At 37.0% G+C, this 19,359-nt stretch overlaps 2 protein-coding genes across 3 annotated transcripts; both read left to right on the top strand.

Annotated features, from left to right (window-relative positions):
• Positions 1–3,415: 3,415 nt before the first annotated feature.
• LOC125475991 (CBL-interacting serine/threonine-protein kinase 8-like) lies at positions 3,416–10,256 on the top strand. 2 transcript variants are annotated; one of them, XM_048581528.1, is made up of 14 exons: positions 3,416–3,946; positions 4,187–4,249; positions 4,355–4,426; positions 4,531–4,638; positions 4,737–4,811; positions 5,173–5,226; positions 5,354–5,479; positions 5,874–5,963; positions 7,872–8,000; positions 8,086–8,205; positions 8,524–8,640; positions 9,264–9,320; positions 9,409–9,483; positions 9,654–10,256. In XM_048581528.1, exons 1-14 carry the CDS (start codon positions 3,788–3,790, stop codon positions 9,753–9,755), a joined length of 1,347 nt encoding a protein of 448 aa, XP_048437485.1. In that variant the 5' UTR covers positions 3,416–3,787; the 3' UTR covers positions 9,756–10,256. The 2 variants fall into 2 exon arrangements, with proteins under 2 accessions (XP_048437485.1, XP_048437484.1); XM_048581527.1 differs by having other exon boundaries at positions 3,418–3,946; positions 8,083–8,205.
• An 809-nt stretch (positions 10,257–11,065) lies between these two features.
• Positions 11,066–17,436, top strand: LOC103956183 (serine hydroxymethyltransferase, mitochondrial-like). The gene is made up of 16 exons (XM_048581526.1): positions 11,066–11,226; positions 11,320–11,370; positions 11,475–11,561; positions 12,012–12,133; positions 12,380–12,456; positions 13,727–13,851; positions 14,308–14,400; positions 14,988–15,080; positions 15,189–15,386; positions 15,470–15,574; positions 15,677–15,742; positions 15,937–16,014; positions 16,507–16,618; positions 16,712–16,822; positions 16,927–17,102; positions 17,206–17,436. The coding sequence occupies exons 1-15, from the start codon at positions 11,143–11,145 to the stop codon at positions 17,073–17,075; spliced, it is 1,551 nt and encodes a 516-aa protein (XP_048437483.1). The 5' UTR covers positions 11,066–11,142; the 3' UTR covers positions 17,076–17,102; positions 17,206–17,436.
• Positions 17,437–19,359: the final 1,923 nt, after the last annotated feature.

The following is a 19,359-nucleotide window of genomic DNA, read 5'->3' as shown; positions in this document are numbered from 1 at the left end:
TATTTTTTAACACATATAGCCACGTCATACGAGTGCAATCATCAACAAACGTAACAAACCACTTAATCCCAGAAGAAGTAACAACCGAAGATGGTCCCCAAACATCAGAGTACACAAGTTCAAACGGTAAAGCTCTTTTATTCATACTAGGCGGAAAAGAAGCACGATGGCTTTTAGCAAGAATACATACTTCACAATGTAAGTCTGATTCATTTATTCCACTAAATAAACTAGGTAACATATGCCTTAAATACCCAAAAGATGCATGGCCTAACCGACGATGCAACAACCACACTGCTTGTAAATTACTAGACCGGGACACGCGAATTGCATTTGCTCTTCCAGAAACGACGTCGTCCACGTAGTACAACCCCTCTCTCTTAGTGCCACGCCCAATTATCTCATTGGTCTGAATATCCTGGAGTAGACAAAAAGACGGATACATTAGAACAACACAATCCAATTGTTCAGTAACCTGTGGTATGGATAATAGGTGATGGGATAAAGACGGAACAAGCAAGTAATGATGTAAGGGAAGTGACGGGGTGAGATGCACAGTGCCGGCACCACACACGGGTGCCAAAGTACCATTGGCAGTTGATATATTTTTCCTGTGAGATGTAGTCATGTATTGAAACATATTTTTATCATATGTCATATGATCCGTTGCCCCAGAGTCCAGAATCCAACCTGTATGGTGCTGTTTCTCGGAGGCTAAGAAAACATGTCCCATGGTACCTGTGTCGGACGACAAGGCACCCTGAGTACGAGTCAACAAATTCTGACCAGAGTTACTGAGGCTAGGCACGGCTTCCTGAACAGTGGGTGTAGCCGCAGCAAGGGAGGCACGGCCTCCACTGGACCCGGCTGCTCCACGCTCCTTGGCACGCAATTTTTTCTTCAACTCTGGGAACCAATCAGGCACCCCATGCTTAGTAAAGCATGTATCCTCAGTATGACGGGTTTGTCCACAGAAATTACACTTCAAATCATCTTTATTTTCTCGGTTGAAGGGACGAGAATTTAAAGATTGATTAGAAGAATTACTAGAACGATTTGTACCAGCTGGCCGAGAGATCATTGCCATGGACGGCAACCCTCCTTGATTGTTACTCCCACCCATCATGGTAGCATGTCGTTGAGCTTCACGTCGAACAACAGAAAACACCTCCTCAACAGAAGGTAAAGGTTGAGTACGTAAAATATCACTACGCACTTTATCAAACACATCATCCAATCCCGCAAAAAAGGCGTACACACGATCAATCTGAATTTCTTCTCGAAGCGTCTTGAGATCCACAGCACATACCATCTGGATTGGTCTCCGCTGATCTAACTCCTGCCAAACGGACTTGAGATCAGCATAATACACACCAACTGGCTGACCCTCTTGACGGAGTCTGAACGATTTAACCTTTAATTCATAAATCTGAGAAATATCTGACCCATCATAGTAGGTCTGAGCTACCTCTTCCCACACTTCTTTAGCAGTACGTAGGTGAATGAAAAAACCCATAATAGTAGGTTCCATGGAGTTGATCAACCACCCTTTTACTATTGCATTCCCTGTCTCCCACGTCTCATACTCAGCACTAGCCTCAGCAGGCTCCTTGGTACTCCCAGTCACAAAGCCCTTCCTACCGCGTCCAGCGATGTGCATCTCCAAAACCTTGGACCAAAGAGGATAATTTGATCCATTTAACTTCACGGTATTGGGTACAGCATACGCATCACTCTGAATAACGATAGGATTCACGACTTGATTATTGGTTGAGTTACTGCCCTCTAACCGCATCACGCCACTGCCTCCTGAGTCCATTCGGTGTTGCTCACCAAATCACCAAATCAACACAATACTACGTACACGCAACCACACCACACAGACAAAAAACTGTGCAGAGAAGTTGCTCACCAAATCACCAAAAACACCCTCACGGATCAACACAATACTACGTACACGCAACCACACCACACAGACAAAAAACTATGCAGAGAAGTTGCTCACCAAATCACCAACAAACACCCTCACGACCCACACCTTTTTTTGCAGAAAAATTGCAGAAAAAACAACAGCAGAGATCGCAGCAATACCACACTCATAGCAACACTGTTTGCTGCAAAAAAATTGCAGAAAAAACACTGCAGAAAACCACACTGCACTGCTGCACACGCATCAAGATTACACACACACACGGTACCACTGTTTTCTGCAGAAAATTTGCAGAAAAACAATCAACCAAGCACAGCGGAAAAAAAAAACTAGGGTTTCGACGCTCTTGATACCAAACAGAACTTTTACGGAATATTTTCTTGTATTACTTGTTCTGAAATATATACATGTACAATCTAAGTTCCACAAGGAAACAAAAGCTTTAATACAAACCTACTTAAAAAAGGACTCATATTATTTACATTCTTTTTTTCCTAATATTGACTCATGATCAACAATCCCATATGTTTTTTTCTCCACAATTCTTCATTACAAACCCCAAATTGTCTGAGTGTTCGACACTCTGGCACACCTCGGACACAGGTTGGACACAGTCAACTGTTTGGACACAGTTAAGACATTTCTAGGACACAGTCAAGACAAGACAGAGGTATTTTTGTAAATATAAAAAAATGGGGCATTTTTGTAAATATCAAAGCTTTTAAAACCACTAAAACCTAAAACCTAAAACTTGAAGATCATTGGGACTCAAATAATATGTTGTTTTAATTATTATGCTTGTGTTTTTAATTATTATATATAGTGAATGAATTTGATGAATACGAGTACTTTGTAATATTATGAATTTCAAGTATTGTTTTAATATATGTAATACTTATTATATTTTAATCCCCGTATTTTAGGTATGTTCGTGTCTCATTTTTAAACTTTAACATGTTGATGTATCCGTATTTGTGTCTATGTCCATGCAACCTAGTGGATATGTATAACATCACTCTTATGGTATTTGGGTGTAGTAGCCCTTTTACAAACCACCAACCAAAAATAGTCATGCTCTAAAAATGCATTGTCTACTCGCGTTTTTAACGAATACTAATTCATTCTCGACATAATTATGATAAATTATTGACATAAAGTTAAGGATATTTTCGTAACAAAAAACCAATAAAGTTTGTATTTTGAGAGCATGATTAATTTTAGTTAGTTTAGTAAAGCCCAATTTCCCTTTACATGAACAATTTTATTATTTTTATAAAAAGTAATTAAAGAGATTAAATTTTTTAAATTAAATTTACAAATTAAATAGAATGATAGTAAGTGATTGAATTATTAATTAAATGAAATATCAATTAACGAGATTATTATTATTTTTATTAAAACACATCGGTTTACAAATTTAGTTCTTTCCTGAAACATTCCAAATCTTTGGAATAATTAAAGCCCGAAATCCAGGCCGGGGAATAATGGTCGATGTCATGAGCAGGATAAAGGTGTCAGCGAGAGAGAGACTGAGAGAGACAGTGATCGTCAGCACCGAAGACTCACCGCCTATTGTCTTTCATGACTTCGATTACCCTCATCGTTTTCATCGGGATTTAAACGCACTTTGGGCTGCTATTTCCTGCTGTCTAATCAGAAATTCATACCCATTTAAATATTCGGCACAAAGTTGTCAGCTTTTGATTGCTTCCTTTGTTGAAATTTGAAGCTGTCAGCTGCTACTTTTCTTTTTCTTTTCTTTTCTCATTATTTTATCAGAGAGAGAGAGAGAGAGAGAGAGCAATTAATGTTCTCAAGCTGAGATTTTGGCCTGAGAGAGAGAGAGGAGACAGAGAGATGGTGGTGAGGAAAGTGGGAAAGTATGAGGTTGGGAGGACGATCGGCGAAGGGACCTTCGCCAAGGTGAAGTTTGCTCAGAACACTGAGACGGGTGAGAGTGTCGCCATGAAAGTGCTGGATCGCACTACTATCATTAAACACAAGATGGTCGACCAGGTATCCTCCAATTTCCCAGAAACTTACCCAATTTACCTGTTTTACATATTTTAATTTTGAATTCAAAAAGTTTTCTAATTTACCCACTTTTTGTTTTGGTTTATGGTAATTTACCCACTTTCTGATTTAGCTTGGTTTCTATTTTTACTGCCCCATCTATGTAGTATCTAGGGTTACAGAGTGACCCAGTTTCCAAATTGAGGTTTTTTTCTTAAAAGAAATTTGATATGTGTGGTGCAGATCAAGAGGGAAATATCTATCATGAAGCTTGTCAGGCATCCCTACGTTGTTCGTCTGCACGAGGCATGTCATATCTTTATTTTTAGCTGCAAAAACTTTCTGTTTCTGTAAATTGTTTGATTTGTGATTGTGCAGTCGGTCACTGAGGATGAATGTTGTTTTCCGTAGGTTCTAGCGAGCCGTACTAAGATTTATATAATCTTGGAGTTCATTACTGGTGGTGAATTGTTTGATAAAATCGTGAGTACTCCTAACTTTTCAAATACCACAACTCAATTTCGAATTGTGGACCATTAGTTCTTTCAGAAAATGGTGATGGTAACGTTGAAGTCGCTTGTTTTTAGGTTCGTCATGGGCGACTAAGTGAAGGCGAAGCCAGGAGGTACTTCCAACAGCTTATTGATGGGGTGGATTATTGCCACAGCAAGGGAGTATATCATAGAGACTTAAAGGTCTTCCCTTTATAGCATTTAGCTAGCTATTGTGATTCTTATCATGAGATTCTTATCAGTTTTCTTTTGCATGAGATTCTTATCGTTGTTCTTTGCAGCCGGAGAATCTGTTGCTTGATTCTCTTGGAAATTTAAAAATTTCTGATTTTGGTCTGAGTGCATTGCCTGAACAAGTAAGATTCTTATCCGAATCATTCTTGTCCATTGTTTGACACTTTAATGGTTGAGAGATTTGATATTTGTCGGGATTGTTGATATTATAATGGTTGTGAGATTTATTATATATCGGGACTCATTTTGTGATGTCTCGTTGTCTGACATTTTAACGGTTGAGAGATTTGATATTTGTCGGGATTGTTGACATTATAATGGTTATGAGATTTGATATTTGTTAGGACTCATGTTTGTGATGTCTCATTGTTTGACATTTTAACAGTTGAGAGATTTGATATTCATCGGTATTGTTGACATTATATTGGTTGTTAGACTTAATTTTGACGGGATGGGACTCATTTTTTTGGTGTCTGCACATAGGGAGTCAGCCTCCTTCGGACAACCTGTGGCACCCCTAACTATGTAGCACCTGAGGTAACGACAATTTTATCTAGCTTCAGCGTTAAATGTTGACTATATCTCAACTGCTGATTCTTTTAGTTTCAATCATTGTCGTGTAATATGCTGATTCTTTCTTCTTATATTTTATTTTGCGCTCTAGGTACTCAGTCACAAGGGTTATGATGGTGCCGTGGCAGATGTTTGGTCCTGTGGGGTCATCCTTTATGTTCTGTTGGCAGGTTATCTTCCGTTTGATGAGCTTGACCTAACCACACTATATAGTAAGGCATGAACTTCTTTCATGTGTATTCATTTCTGCTTATTGTGCCTTTGAGCATTAAGTTTCTTGATTGATATTTTGCATCAATAAGTGCACACTCTGAAAAATATTATGTTTGGTTAATGGGTAGCTCAGTTGCTACCGCAATATGATAACATTGAAGGGGTGATTAAGTGTATTTCGTTGCAAAGGAAAGTAGAAATTCTGTCTCTGTTCTTTCACATGCTAGATACCCCTTTGACATTATTTTTGGGTGCAGTTTCTAGTGGATGCTAGGTTTGATTCTTTAATCATCTAGTTTCTGTTGCAACTCAATACTTTGCCTCGTCTGTTGACTAGTTTTCCACAAGGATGTCGAAGTAGGATGTTAATACTAGTCACTATCGTTTAATTTCTGCAGATTGAGAAAGCAGACTTCACATGCCCGGTTTGGTTTCCAGTGGGAGCAAAATCCTTGATCCACAGAATTTTAGAAACAAAACCTGAAAATGTAAGTATTGGCTAAGCTATAAGATGTTGCTCAGTTTTTGTATGCGTAAAGTGCACATTTTCTGGCTTCATTACTATTTTCATATCTATCAAAAACAACATCACAAAGTGTTCGTGTCAGTTTTTTATCATATTACTTTACAGTGGACATCTTAAAATCTTGGAATGAAATAGCACATGTAACTAACCAAGATAAGGGTGAGGTGTGTAATAAAACAAGTGTTAGAAGAGAAGTATTTAATTAGAAGTACCAAGTCATATGCTTCATTTAATCGGAAACCGGAATGAGTCTGTTTAGTGTTTGACCCAACATTAAGCCTTTGCTGAGAATTTTGACTTTCCTTGAGTTCGTCACCTTTTTTTATCTCTGTATTATTGTTTTCCTTCCCTTATTTGGTGTTTTCGTCATGCCAAGGGATATATACTGGGGAGACCGTCATGTTTGAAATTTCGGATACAAATCACCTTTGCTTTATGTTCATTTTAAATTTTTTTAACCCTTAGTAATTAAAGAAAAATTGGTGTTGTGTTGGTAAAGTTTCATGTGATATTCCACAGTTCAAGTTTTATAGTTTTCCTCGAGCACCAACGTTCGTATGTCCTCAGATTTCTTTCACCATTAAATTATTTATTTCCAATGCATGTCAGCTTAGTTTTTCAGAACTTGGGTGTTAAAGATTTCTAAAGAACTAATGTTTTATGTGCTTTCTAAACATTTTCCTCTGGCTGTCACCAACCTTGGATTGGGCCATGACAATTCTTTCAGTCACCAATCCCAGTTACGGGTGTGACTGTTAAGGGTATCATAAATTGGTCCGAAGAAAAACGCTCCTCACTGGAATATGATTGAAATAAAGTCAGTGCTTTTAAGCGTGTCATATTTGCACATGTAATGCAAGAGAAATCTAACTATAGATTAGCTGGAATATGACTGAAATAAAGTCAGTACTTTTAAGTTTTTTTTGTTTTTTTATAAATTAACAAGAAAAAAAGTCCACCATGGAATTTTTTTTTTTTTTTTTTTTTTTTTGGAGAGCAGTTAAAAATTCTAAGTTGGAACAGTTCATATTAAAAGTAGAAGTCTAGTTGTTATAAACAATAAATATTTTTTTCTTTATTGAGAATTATAAGCGCTGGCTTGTGTCATTTAGACCATCTCCAATGGTTGGGCTAAAAACCAAATTTTTTAGCCCGGAAAATTTAGCTTTTAGCCCAGAAACAGCTTTTTCTGCTCCAACCGTTCTAGCCTAAAATTTTAGCCCGGGATTATTAAAGAATGAACTTAAGCTAATTTTTTTGTTAAATTAAATTTAAAAAAATAAATAAATATGTAGACCATTGTAAATTAATTTTATAAACATTTTAATCTAAAATAATTTAAATTCTGATAAATATTGGGTGGAGTCCTCTCCGATTTCTGGGCTAAATTTTGGGGGGAATTTGGCATTGGTTTAGCATTTAGCATTTAGTCCAAAATTTCCCCTTGGGTTGGAGTGGGTTTGGGGGGAAATTTTGGGGGGTAATTTGGCTTTTAGCCCATCATTGGAGTTGGTCTTACAGTAGGATATATCCCCTAATTATTCTTCAACCCATATGGCCTCTCTTTTTTTTCCTTTTAACGTCGATAGTGTTCAGGACCCGCTCATGACATACATTTGCGTTCTTGGTTATGTTTTTTGCTATTTTTGAAAGTTTATTTCCTACTGCATCACATTATTCATTCCCCCTGAGTGATTTAATTCAAAAGTGTGGACAAACATCAAGTACTGTATTTGAATAAAGTTGAATGAACTCTATGTAATTATGTAACAAGTGTTCTGGGATTTACGTATCTTGAATATCTATTTCACTGAGTTATTTTGGTTTTTGTTTTTCTGAAACATTTGTGTGTGTGATTGTGTAAATGCAGCGTATTAAAATTGAACAGATCAGAAATGATGAGTGGTTTCAGAAGAATTATGTTCCTGCCCGATTACTTGAATATGAAGATGTAAATCTGGATGATGTGAATGCTGTTTTTGATGATGCCGACTCTGAGGTTGTCAAGACTTAGCGAAGCTACATTTTGTTTTGTTGAGATTGACAACACAAGTAACTCTCTTGTTATATATGGTTTATAGCAGGAACAAAGGGCTATCGAGCACCACGGAAATGAAGACATGGGTCCTTTAGTTCTTAATGCATTTGACTTAATAATTTTATCTCAAGGCTTAAACCTCGCAACAATGTTTGACCGTGGAAAGGTAAGACACTAGCTTATTGGTTAATTTCCTTTTATCTTTATCCTTTAGCTACTCAGTAAACCATACTTCCAGTTTTACAATTTGGTGTAAAGTTCTGTGTGTTTCATATGAAAGGTACCCTCTCACCCTTAAAGCTGCTAATCTTATACCGTTCTATCTTGTTCCTTCAACCTGTCAAAATCTGCACAAAGCAACTGTCAATTGAGATTCAGTATTTAACCATCATGACCTTTGCTTATGGATACAAGTTTTCACAAGATAGTTACTTTATGCCAGTTGCCTACTTATCTGACATGTGAATTGCTTCCCCAATTGTAGGATTCTATGAAATATCAGACGCGCTTTGTTTCACAAAAGCCAGCAAAGGTTGTATTATCCAGTATGGAAGTTGTTGCCCAATCAATGGGATTCAAGACACACATTCGCAACTATAAGGTAAATCAGCCCAGATCTATACTGATCTATATTTTTGGTGCTTCATTTCACTTCTTCCCCTTTATTTGTTTACCAATATCGTGATATATATACTGTTAGAAACAATCAAATGTTAAGTATATATATTATACAACAATTGCACAGTTTATTTAGAATAGTAATTTCAAAAGGAAACAATATATATATATATATATATATATATATCTATATATCTCACAATATAAACAATTACAAAACTGAATTAATGAATCACAAAACACTGACTTGGTTAGGAAGATAGAGGCTTGCAGTAGCAATCTCCTAAGACAGAAATACGCCCCTACACCAGTGCAGTAGTTCAAATGGATGTCTATCTTGCAGGATACAACTATCTAATCCAAGTTCTTGCACTCGAACTTGGATTCTTGGCGAATTGATTGTGTGGTTCTCAGCGAAATATGGAGGGACTCCAAGTCCCACATAAAACACAGTTCCAACATATACAAGTCCCTTTACTTCTATTTTGTTTGTTAAACGTGTGTGTTTGTGCACGAGCATGTCTGTTCATAATTCTGGGACGACGATCCTGGATAGAAGTACTTGAAAACTCACTCCTAAACATGCGTATATTTCTTTTTTTCCAGATGAGAGTGGAGGGTCTTTCAGCAAATAAGACTTCTCATTTCTCCATTATTCTTGAAGTAAGCTTTTACTCCTCCGACACTGAACTGAAGCCAACCCTACCAGTTTAGTAGACTGATTATTTTTAATATTTTTTATTGCCTGCAGATTTTTGAAGTTGCTCCGACCTATTACATGGTAGACATTCAGAAAGCCTCCGGAGATGCTAGTGAATTCCTCAAGGTTAGTTTTCAGTTTGCTTCTAACTATTTTTGTTTGGTATCGATAACATGGTAGCTTGTATCACCTGCGTGTGCATGCATGTTGGTTGCGTCTGTTTGCATCGATAACATGGTAGACATTCAGAAACCCTAAACCCTTCTGAATTGAAAAGATGTGCTTCTGTTATACAGTTTTACAAGAACTTCTGTAGCAATCTTGAGGATATCATCTGGAAACCTCCTACTGAAAGTAGCAAGTCGAGGATCAGCAAGAGTAAAAGTAAGAAGCGCTGACTTCTGACATGCGCATCATCTGCTTTCGGTTATCAGTGCTTGACATGTAGTTTGCGATGGTTTTGACCTTTGGGGGCGCGGGGTGTTGAAGTTGTAATCGCAGTTTACCAAACCCCGTCTGGATTCTCCTTCCCGGTGACACTACAGCCCCTGAAGAAGAGGGAAGATTAAGAAGAATCCAGAAGGAAAGAGATGTATTTCGTTTTTGTTTTTCAGCGTGAAAGTTTGTATAAATCGAGTTGTTGTAGTGTAAAAGTCTGTATAAACCGAGTCTTAATCAGGATGTGAGGAATGTGCGTACGTAGCTAACCAGGAGACTCCCTTTAAAGCTATGAACATATCCTCTTATGTATCTGCAGTTCTCTCTCTCTCACACAGATACAAACACACATTATAAACTCATAGCATAAACTCTTAGATACAACAGTTGTACCACGTCATAGTGTTACATGAATCCCAGAATAAATGATATGAAATATGAGATTTTGTTCCGTTCTAACATTTTGTTGTTCATGAAATTTGAACTCAGGATTTCTTCTCTCTAATAAAGTAGAGAAAAAGTGCTGCTAGGCTCCTACAGCATGTCATATCGCTCGCCATACGAACCAAGTTTGTATCAATTTCGACGTGTTTTTTCTAGCTGAAGTAAATAGCACCTTCGAACTCCTCACACAATCATGTTGTATAATTATTAGAGAGATGGGCCGAAGGTTTGCTTTCAACAACATTGATGTTGTCTCTAACTTGGTAACTACCATCTGCACGATTTGTTAGGTATGAGGTTTTATCACAAAAGACATCCGTATTAGTTAGAGTGAGGTTATAATATTTAAATTCTTCTTTTTTTAGATATACGTTCGATGTGGAATATTTCAACATGCCCCCTCACTTGAGATCTAATTAGTAAGTCACATATGGAACATCCACACATCAACAACCACATTGAACCAAGTGAAGAGGTTCATCCAAATTTGGGGTTTCCTTGATAGCATGCACTATAAGCACTCTCGACCTTCACTTTTCCATTTTCTTGTTGTTTGTCTCCTATTTATACTGTGTCCTAAAAAAAATTACAAATAGATAGTAAATGTAACACCCTCCATCCAACACAACCTAACTTTGGTGCAAAGTTGATCCGTTTGCGCATGTGAGTCGGATCCATGATGTGGCATGGAATTCCTTGCCTATGATGTATAATTTATTACCTAAAATCAGAGTCCAACACAAGTGACACTGACACACATCCCTCTTTCCCTCCGCGGGACCCACATTCTGACAGTTGTCTTCGCCACCAACCCCAACCTTAACCCCGACCCCACCAACACCTACCGCACTCTAAACCAACAAAAAACACAGAGCGACAGAGAAGAAACTCCCTCCCGTTTCAATGGCGCTTCGCAGGCTCTCCAGCTCCATCAACAACAAGCTTCCCTTTCAACCTTTCGCCCATGGCGGCTCCATATACCACATGGTACGTAAACTTCTCCAATCAGTGAATCCAAAATCGTATAGTTCCAATTTCCACCCGCCATAGTTTTGAACTCCGTCGTCGTTTTGATTTCAGTCCTCTCTGGCCAGCCAAGCTGCTCAAGATAAAGAGAAAGCTCGCGCCACTGTATGTCCTTGTTCTCTTCACGATTTTGTGATTGATTGGTTTATTAGGATCTGGATTTGTGTTGGGTTTGGTTGTGTTGATGGTGTGGAATTGTTTGGATTCAGTGGATTAAGCAGCTGAATGAACCGCTTGAGGTTGTCGATCCCGAGATTGCCGATATTATCGAGCTCGAAAAGGCTCGGCAATGGAAGGTATATTTGATTTGATTTTGTATTTAAGTTTGGAATGTAATTGTACTTGTCATATACATCAATAGAATGGAAAATGTTCTCTTGCAAGACGATGAATGTGATATACTGATACGCCTTTAATCTGTTGAGAATGAATCCACATTGATGAGATGAGATCTTATATGTGCTTATAAGCAGTTGGACTATTCCCCATATTGCCAATTGGTTTTATGGTGGAACCCAAGTTCTTCATGGTATCAAAGCAGGTTGTCTCATGTGTGAAGCCCAATGGCCACACATGCTCCACGTCACCGGAGTGGGTGAATCCCGGTTAAGCCTGGCAAGAAATCATTACTCTCAATGCAATGTTGAGCATTAAAGTTTTGTTGATGATCAGGATATGTTCATATTTCTTTGCTTTCTGTTTATATTTTCTTCTAGAATTTCTTATTAATTTTTAGTTTATGATAGGGGCTAGAGCTTATACCCTCAGAAAATTTCACGTCACTTTCCGTGATGCAAGCTGTTGGGTCTGTCATGACCAACAAGTACAGTGAAGGGTATCCTGGTGCTAGATACTATGGAGGAAATGAGTAAGTAGGATCCCCAGTGAATATCTTATGAGTGTTTGTGCTTTCCTGTATGTAACTATTATGCGAAAATGTATCTATTCGTCAGTTTTATCTTTCCTAAACTGTTTATTTTTTTCGGGGAAAGTGGTATCTATCACTGAAAGGAGAAAGTAGATATGGCGTGATTAACCTCGTTTGACATTCTTCTTGTACTTTTGTTTTAATTAATTACACTTGACTGATATTTATTTATATTTATAATTGTAGATACATCGACATGGCTGAGTCCCTGTGTCAGAAACGAGCATTAGAAGCCTTCCAGTTAGATCCTGCAAAATGGGGAGGTAATAGAACTAGATATAGGGTTATACATGTGGCATTGCCAACACTTTTCTTCCATCAGTTCAACATAAATTTTCACATTTTGCATTTGTCTACATTTACATTGTACAAGTTATGAATGATGTCTTGCGCCCAATGAGTTCAGACTTTCAAATTATTTGGTAGGGAGGGCTTTACCGTTGAGTATTTGCTTTAAAGAAAAATAATTGGGCACACTTTGATCTGATTCTATCCAGTGAGTGATTTTCATTGTATGCAATACTCTGTCAACAAATAAAACTGTTCGGGCTTGTCTTGCTATCTGTTTCTTAATGCTAGGGCATGCAAGATGAGTGGTAAATTTTGATTTGTGTTTGGTTGTTATATTCTTTGCTGATCCTAAACTTTTATCTATTGACCTCTTCAGTGTGGTTTGTGTTTCTATCATTGGCTAATCACTTTGTTCCCCCCTCCCTTTTCTGACCTTTTCCCGGAAGAATATCAAGATTGCATCTTATGGTTATATACCGTTGTAGTTATGATTTATTTGGTAGGCTATCAGGATTTATCTGATACAGTTTTAGTACTGTTTAATTGATTTTTATTCCTGGTGTTTTGTGCGTAAAGAATAGAATTTATCGGCCAAAGAGTATAGTTTTCCACACATTATTGAGTCCCATCTCCTCTTCCCACAGGAAGGAAAAAAAAAAAAAAAAAAAGGCACAATATGTTCCAGTGTTGAAGTATAATGGTTCTTCTTTTGTGAATTGCAATGGCATGGTCTAGTGAATATGCTTAGTAGGGATTCCAGTAAAAGCTATTTCGGTAACTTATTTCTTCAGGATTTTGAACTTGGAATGTAGTACTTTATAAAATTTGGCTTTGGGATGAGACGGCATTAGAATAGCATTGTTTTACTTAATTAGATTGTTGAAAATGGGACTAAGGGAATTAAAATCTGTTATGTTGCTTAAACATGTCAACCATTGATTTATAAATGCATGGCTCACATAATAGCTGTGTTATAATAAAGTTTTATTCTGGGCTTTACCTCTTGCTTTTGTAACTCATGTTCATTCTATTATTGGACTATTGATGTATTTAGTAAAATATATCTTATATGTATTTTGGGGGTCCTGCCACAATGGTACGTACCTACGAGTTTTATGCAAGATCTAACCGTTGCAAAGATCCATTAGATCCCTATATGGAAGATCTGACTGTTGATTTAAGTAATACGTACCATGGAAGAAAAATTGCTTATTCTAAAGACACTTTACTTTATTTTTTCAGTGAATGTGCAGCCACTATCTGGATCCCCTGCAAACTTCCAAGCTTACACTGCATTGTTGAAACCTCATGAAAGAATCATGGCACTTGATTTACCTCATGGTGGCCATCTTTCTCATGGTTATCAGGTGCTGACGTCTCTGTTGATTGTTTTTCCAGATTATACTTGGCTATAATTTTGTGCTTTTTGTGGTTAACAGTGACAGCCTTTGTAGCTCTTAGTTAGTCTAGAGCGTCTGGGTTGTTTTGTTTATATTCCCCTTCATTTTTCCTGGAAAGAATAAATTAAACGTAGTACTGTCTTTACAGAACAATTTCTCTGAATATCCAATGAGTACAAAAACTGGAATCCCTTTCTAAGTATATTTATGAAATATTAATTATTTTGAGAATGAAATTGTGTTTGGTATTCCAAGCAATCTGGATATTCAAAACTACACAGAACAAGTAAAGCTAAATTTTGTTCTGGTGATTTTACATGCTTCTGATGTCTGGATGTCGCATATCATTTTTGTTTGTAAATACATAAATGTAATGCTGCCTGTCTATATACTAATTGACACAAACATTTCACCATTGTGCAGACTGACACCAAAAAGATATCTGCTGTGTCAATATTTTTTGAGACAATGCCATACAGATTGAATGAGAGCACTGGCTACATTGATTATGATCAGGTGCCTTGCTCATCCCCATCTTCATTGTTCTAAATTCTCATACTTTTAAGCATACTTAAGAGTTCGTCTTACATGTGTCCTGCAAATATTATTATCAAAACATGATTTTTTTGGTCCAGCCTCAGAAATAGGATGAAATGGGGTGTAATGGGCTTCTGGTCCGTCTTACTTGTTTCCTTCAGATATTAGTAGCAAAACTGCAAAAAAAATGTTTTAAGTGAATCATTCTAGTTATTATAACATGAAAATTGAAAGATAACCATGTGAAGAAATTGCCCACAGGGCCACAGTTTAGTTATCATCAAATGGATAATAGTGGACATTATTTGAAATTAGAGTGTGTATCCTACTATCCTTGACTAGTCCTGGGAAATACAGAACTTTGTTAACCTAAAGATGTCTTGAACTGGGAAATTTGTTGGCATGTCTCCTGCATTGTTTTGGTGTTTGAGTGCCTATAGTGCTAAGCATTCGCCATGTGTTATTTGCCATTTATCTTTCAAAAATTACATTTACTCTATACGTTTTTTTTCCAACTTTTTATCTTTGAATTAAAGGCTGACCTATGTGAATAAACATGTCCACAGATGGAGAAAAGTGCCACACTTTTCAGGCCAAAGCTAATAGTTGCTGGTGCTAGTGCTTATGCACGCCTGTACGATTATGAACGTATCCGCAAGGTAAATTTTGGCTTGAGTTTTGTGATTATCATAATCAGTGTTATGCATGTCTGAAATTCTTATGGTACTCAATCATTAAGTGAGATGTTATTCTTGTGGTGTTGTCAGGTCTGTGATAAGCAGAAAGCAATTCTGTTGGCTGATATGGCACACATCAGTGGATTGGTTGCTGCTGATGTTATACCATCTCCTTTTGAGTATGCAGATATTGTTACAACCACAACTCACAAGTCACTTCGTGGACCCCGTGGGGCTATGATCTTCTTCAGGAAGGGTGTCAAGCATATAAACAAGCAAGGGCAAGAAGTAAGTTCGGATAATTAATTTTAGAATATATATAAATGAAGGAAATTGAATGAATTATTTAATGCTTGAGTTTCCTTCTTCAGGTTATGTATGATTATGAAGACAAAATCAATCAGGCTGTCTTTCCTGGGCTCCAGGGTGGTCCGCACAACCACACCATAGCTGGGCTAGCAGTTGCACTGAAGCAGGTTCCTTTGGTGTTTTTGTTCTTTCCTTTTATTACATGTTGAATGTTGATCAGATTTATGCATCTTCTTGTTACTTGACCGCTGACTATATTATGATTGTAGGTCAAAACTCCGGAGTACAAAGCTTATCAGGAACAAGTTCTCAGTAATTGCTCAAAATTTGCAGAGGTTTGATGAACGTCACTTTCTAAAATATTAATGCAAAATCTGAAAGTTGTTCTCTTTTTTAAATGGGTTCTCATTATAGCAATTTGGAGTCAAATTTTTATATGACTAAGGCACACGATGTTTTATTTCGTTTATTTGGTTGTTTCATCTGTCTCACTATTTCCTCTTATAGTTTTTGTCCTTTGAACATGCAGAGCTTGCTAGAGAAGGGCTATGATCTTGTTTCCGGTGGAACAGAGAACCATTTAGTGTTGGTGAATTTAAGAGATAAGGTAATAGCAGATTGATTCTTCCACTGACGGGAAGATTGCAAATAGGAGATTGATTCTCCCTCTGATTGGAAGATTTATTCACACTTAAGTTTTCAGCATGTTTGACCGGGGGTTTAAGAAAAATGATGTCATATGATTACTGAAAGATATGTTACTAGATGAACAACTAGGCCTGGTAATCAAAAAGTGTGATAACATCTCGTTATTCCGTGATTAAAGCCTCTGAAATAGATTTGAAAAGTGAATTATGTTATAGACGAATGAATGAAAAGGGAAACTTTGAAACCTTTAGTCAAGTTCTGAAAGTTGGGTTATTACGAATCCATGGATTTCTAATGCTTTAGAAAACTCTAGTGGGAAAATCATAGAATTTCCCTTATTTCTTGTATACTAGAGGGCTTGATGTTTAATTCATTGATGTATGCTTCTGTGCTGTGAATGGGTTATAGGCTTATAGCAGGAGGAAACTAATGAATATGGAATCTGTGGCAGGGCATTGATGGCTCAAGAGTTGAAAAGGTTTTGGAATCAGTACATATTGCGGCAAATAAAAATACTGTTCCTGGGGACGTGTCTGCTATGGTCCCTGGTGGCATACGCATGGGTAAGGCCATCCATCTCCATTTAATCATTTTGCACCTACTGGCGATTAGCCAAGTACTTTTTCTGACGAACGCCGTGTTTTCTGGTTCCTCAGGTACCCCAGCTCTTACATCTAGGGGGTTTTTGGAGGAGGATTTTGTGAAAGTAGCTGAGTATTTTGATGCAGCTGTGAAGCTGGCCTTGAAGATCAAGGCCAATGCCAAAGGTTTACTCTATGAGACCGTCTTTGTTGATATAAATTATTTTAGGGTTTGTAATGTCACATATTTCACTACCATAGTTACATGCTCATGCACGTCTGGGTTGCAGGTACAAAGTTGAAGGATTTCGTGGCAGTTCTCCAATCAGACAGTCAAGTTCAATCTGAGATTACAAAGCTTCGCCATGAGGTTGAGCAGTACGCGAAACAATTTCCAACAGTTGGATTCGAGAAAGAAACAATGAGATACAGACAATAAAGTCATAATCTCACAGATCATTCACAGGTCAAGTCCTTATCTCCACCTCCAATGTGTGCTCAACCACAATGCTTAATATTTTTGTAGGGAAGTGCAATTTTATTCAATTTTCGTATGAACTATTTTGCAGATAAGTCAAAAGATTTCCAATACGAAGACCATGTCGGACTTTCATCAACACAACACAATAGTAATGGAATTTTGTTATAAACTACAAACTTTTCTATTATTATTCACTGAATTTTGGTGTCGACATTTCAACTGTTGAATGAGACGTCGTTGTAGATGTCTCATTATTACGTACTCAATAATCGATGCTATTTTTCTATTGAATGAGATGTCGTTGTAGATCGAATTCTTCGACACATCGTTTACCAGCTTTGATGTTGTTAATGGACAGCATCGTAGCAATTATAGAAAGATAAAGAAAAACGGTGGAATGTGGGTGTGAACGGAGCATGATCCTCCTGTTTTTATGTGGATTTATGCTTGGTGTAGTTTAACATGAATACAACGTTATGAGGGGGATCTTTCTGAGAAACATTCAACAGGATGACCTTGTGATTGAACAAGTTTTGGATTTTTGGTACATTTGAAGGGAAAAATCCGAAATATCATTCGGAGGGTACAGGATTGTGTTCTCGGGCACGTAAAGTTGTTTATTTTTCTAATGATATTGTTTTTGCTCCAAAAAGATTCATAATTTGGTTGATAATTAGTGTAGCTTTGTGTAAGAATCGTTGCTTATTGTCAAGGATTTTGATGGGACGAAAGGTATCCATTTTGTTTGTTTTCTAAAGGATGATAGAGGTCCCAATTTTAATTCTTCCTCGCCAATGGAGGGCTGGGAATAAGGAGAGATGATGGTTCTAATACTAATAAAAATAAGGTTTTTTAGCAAAAATGGTCTCTGAGATTGTCATAACTTTTCACTTTGGTCCCTGAGATTTAAAATTGATAGAAGTGGTTTTTGAGATTATCCGTAGTCAATCATTTTGGTTTTTCTATGAAAAGTCTTTGTTAAATTGAAGAAACCACGATTCAAGTGGGTTTATTTGACAAAAATACTCTTGATATGTTACAGATTTCTCACAAAAGGGCAAGATGATTGACGGTGGACAATCTCAAAAATTATTTCTATCGATTTTAAATTTCAGAAATCAAAATTTCAGAGTTTTCTTAAAATAATTGTGGTCATTGATCATCTATGACTATTTTTTGCTCAAAGGACACTAATGCTGAGGCTATAACGGCCCACTAATGGGCCACAGGCTCCATCCATCTCAGTGAGGTACAAGAGTGCAGCTATTCACTTGATTTATGGGTCCTAACCATGGGCACAAATTATTAAAGGAAAGTATAATTAATGAGAATTCTTGAGCACAAAAGATAAACAGCCAGCGCCACCCTCACTCGCTTGGACTCGAATTCAAGGAATGTTTTGGTGGAGAAATTTCTTAAAGTGTTTTGTACTTAAGCAGATATTTATTTTTTGTATTTAAGCATAAATTTTTTAGAGTTATTGCGGACATTTCAACGTAAAGAATATCATCCCCAATGGAAAAGGAACCTCGCCGGATCCTTTTCCTGAGGATCCCGTGATCATGACTGTTCATCATATATCGTACGGTCAGTTTTCGTTAGGTACTATTTATATTTAATTTTAAAGTTTTAAATTTAAAATGATTTTTGACCGCACGATGTATGATAAACGGTTATGATCACAGGATCCCCCGAATCCCTAGGAAAAGGATCCGGCGAGGATCCTTTTTCGTCCCCAATGACTATTTTGAGTCATCTTCACTGCGAAACACAGAGAAGTAAGTGCAAGTCGTTCCTGTTTTTTGAGAAACCTTAGAAGTATTTTTGGCGAACATATTAGAAGGAGAGTGAGTAGTTGAAATAACCGAAGTAATCCTGAACACATATCATGTGCAACTTATTTTGGATGAAAATTTTAATTGAGTTATGATAAGATGACAAATTAATAATTTCGAAAAGTTGGTATGACAAATGCTTAAAATATAACAAATTAAAAAAGAGTGGATAAGTGTATAAGGTCATTTGCTATTTGAGTTATACTCTATATTTTTGTATCACATAACTGATATTGTGGCAATGATATTCTTCACAAATGGTTATTATCAAAGAATATTGGTGGAACTAGTATTTTCTTTTTCTTGAAGCGTAACTTCTAAAAGAATGACTGAAGAAATTAAGTAAATGATTGGGCTGAGTTCAATTTCAATTCAACTAAGAGAACTAACAGTAAGTAATTACTAGA

Source organism: the organism of the source record quoted next, unplaced genomic scaffold (genome assembly GCF_019419815.1).
Source record: "Pyrus x bretschneideri cultivar Hongxiangsu unplaced genomic scaffold, Pyrus_bretschneideri_v1 Contig17, whole genome shotgun sequence".
Lineage (NCBI taxonomy): Eukaryota > Viridiplantae > Streptophyta > Magnoliopsida > Rosales > Rosaceae > Pyrus > Pyrus x bretschneideri.
The sequence above is the reverse complement of the archived record's forward strand: the minus strand, read 5'-3'. Positions and strand labels throughout refer to the sequence as shown.

Coding starts and splice junctions, on each gene's coding strand:
- LOC125475991 (XM_048581527.1), top strand. CDS start 3,788: ATGGTGGTGAGGAAAGTGGGAAAGTATGAGGTTGGGAGGACGATCGGC. Junction 5,964..7,871: donor TAGAAACAAAACCTGAAAAT/GTAAGTATTGGC, acceptor GTGTAAATGCAG/CGTATTAAAATTGAACAGAT. Junction 8,206..8,523: donor CAATGTTTGACCGTGGAAAG/GTAAGACACTAG, acceptor CCCCAATTGTAG/GATTCTATGAAATATCAGAC.
- LOC103956183 (XM_048581526.1), top strand. CDS start 11,143: ATGGCGCTTCGCAGGCTCTCCAGCTCCATCAACAACAAGCTTCCCTTT. Junction 11,227..11,319: donor GCGGCTCCATATACCACATG/GTACGTAAACTT, acceptor TTTTGATTTCAG/TCCTCTCTGGCCAGCCAAGC. Junction 12,457..13,726: donor AGATCCTGCAAAATGGGGAG/GTAATAGAACTA, acceptor TTATTTTTTCAG/TGAATGTGCAGCCACTATCT.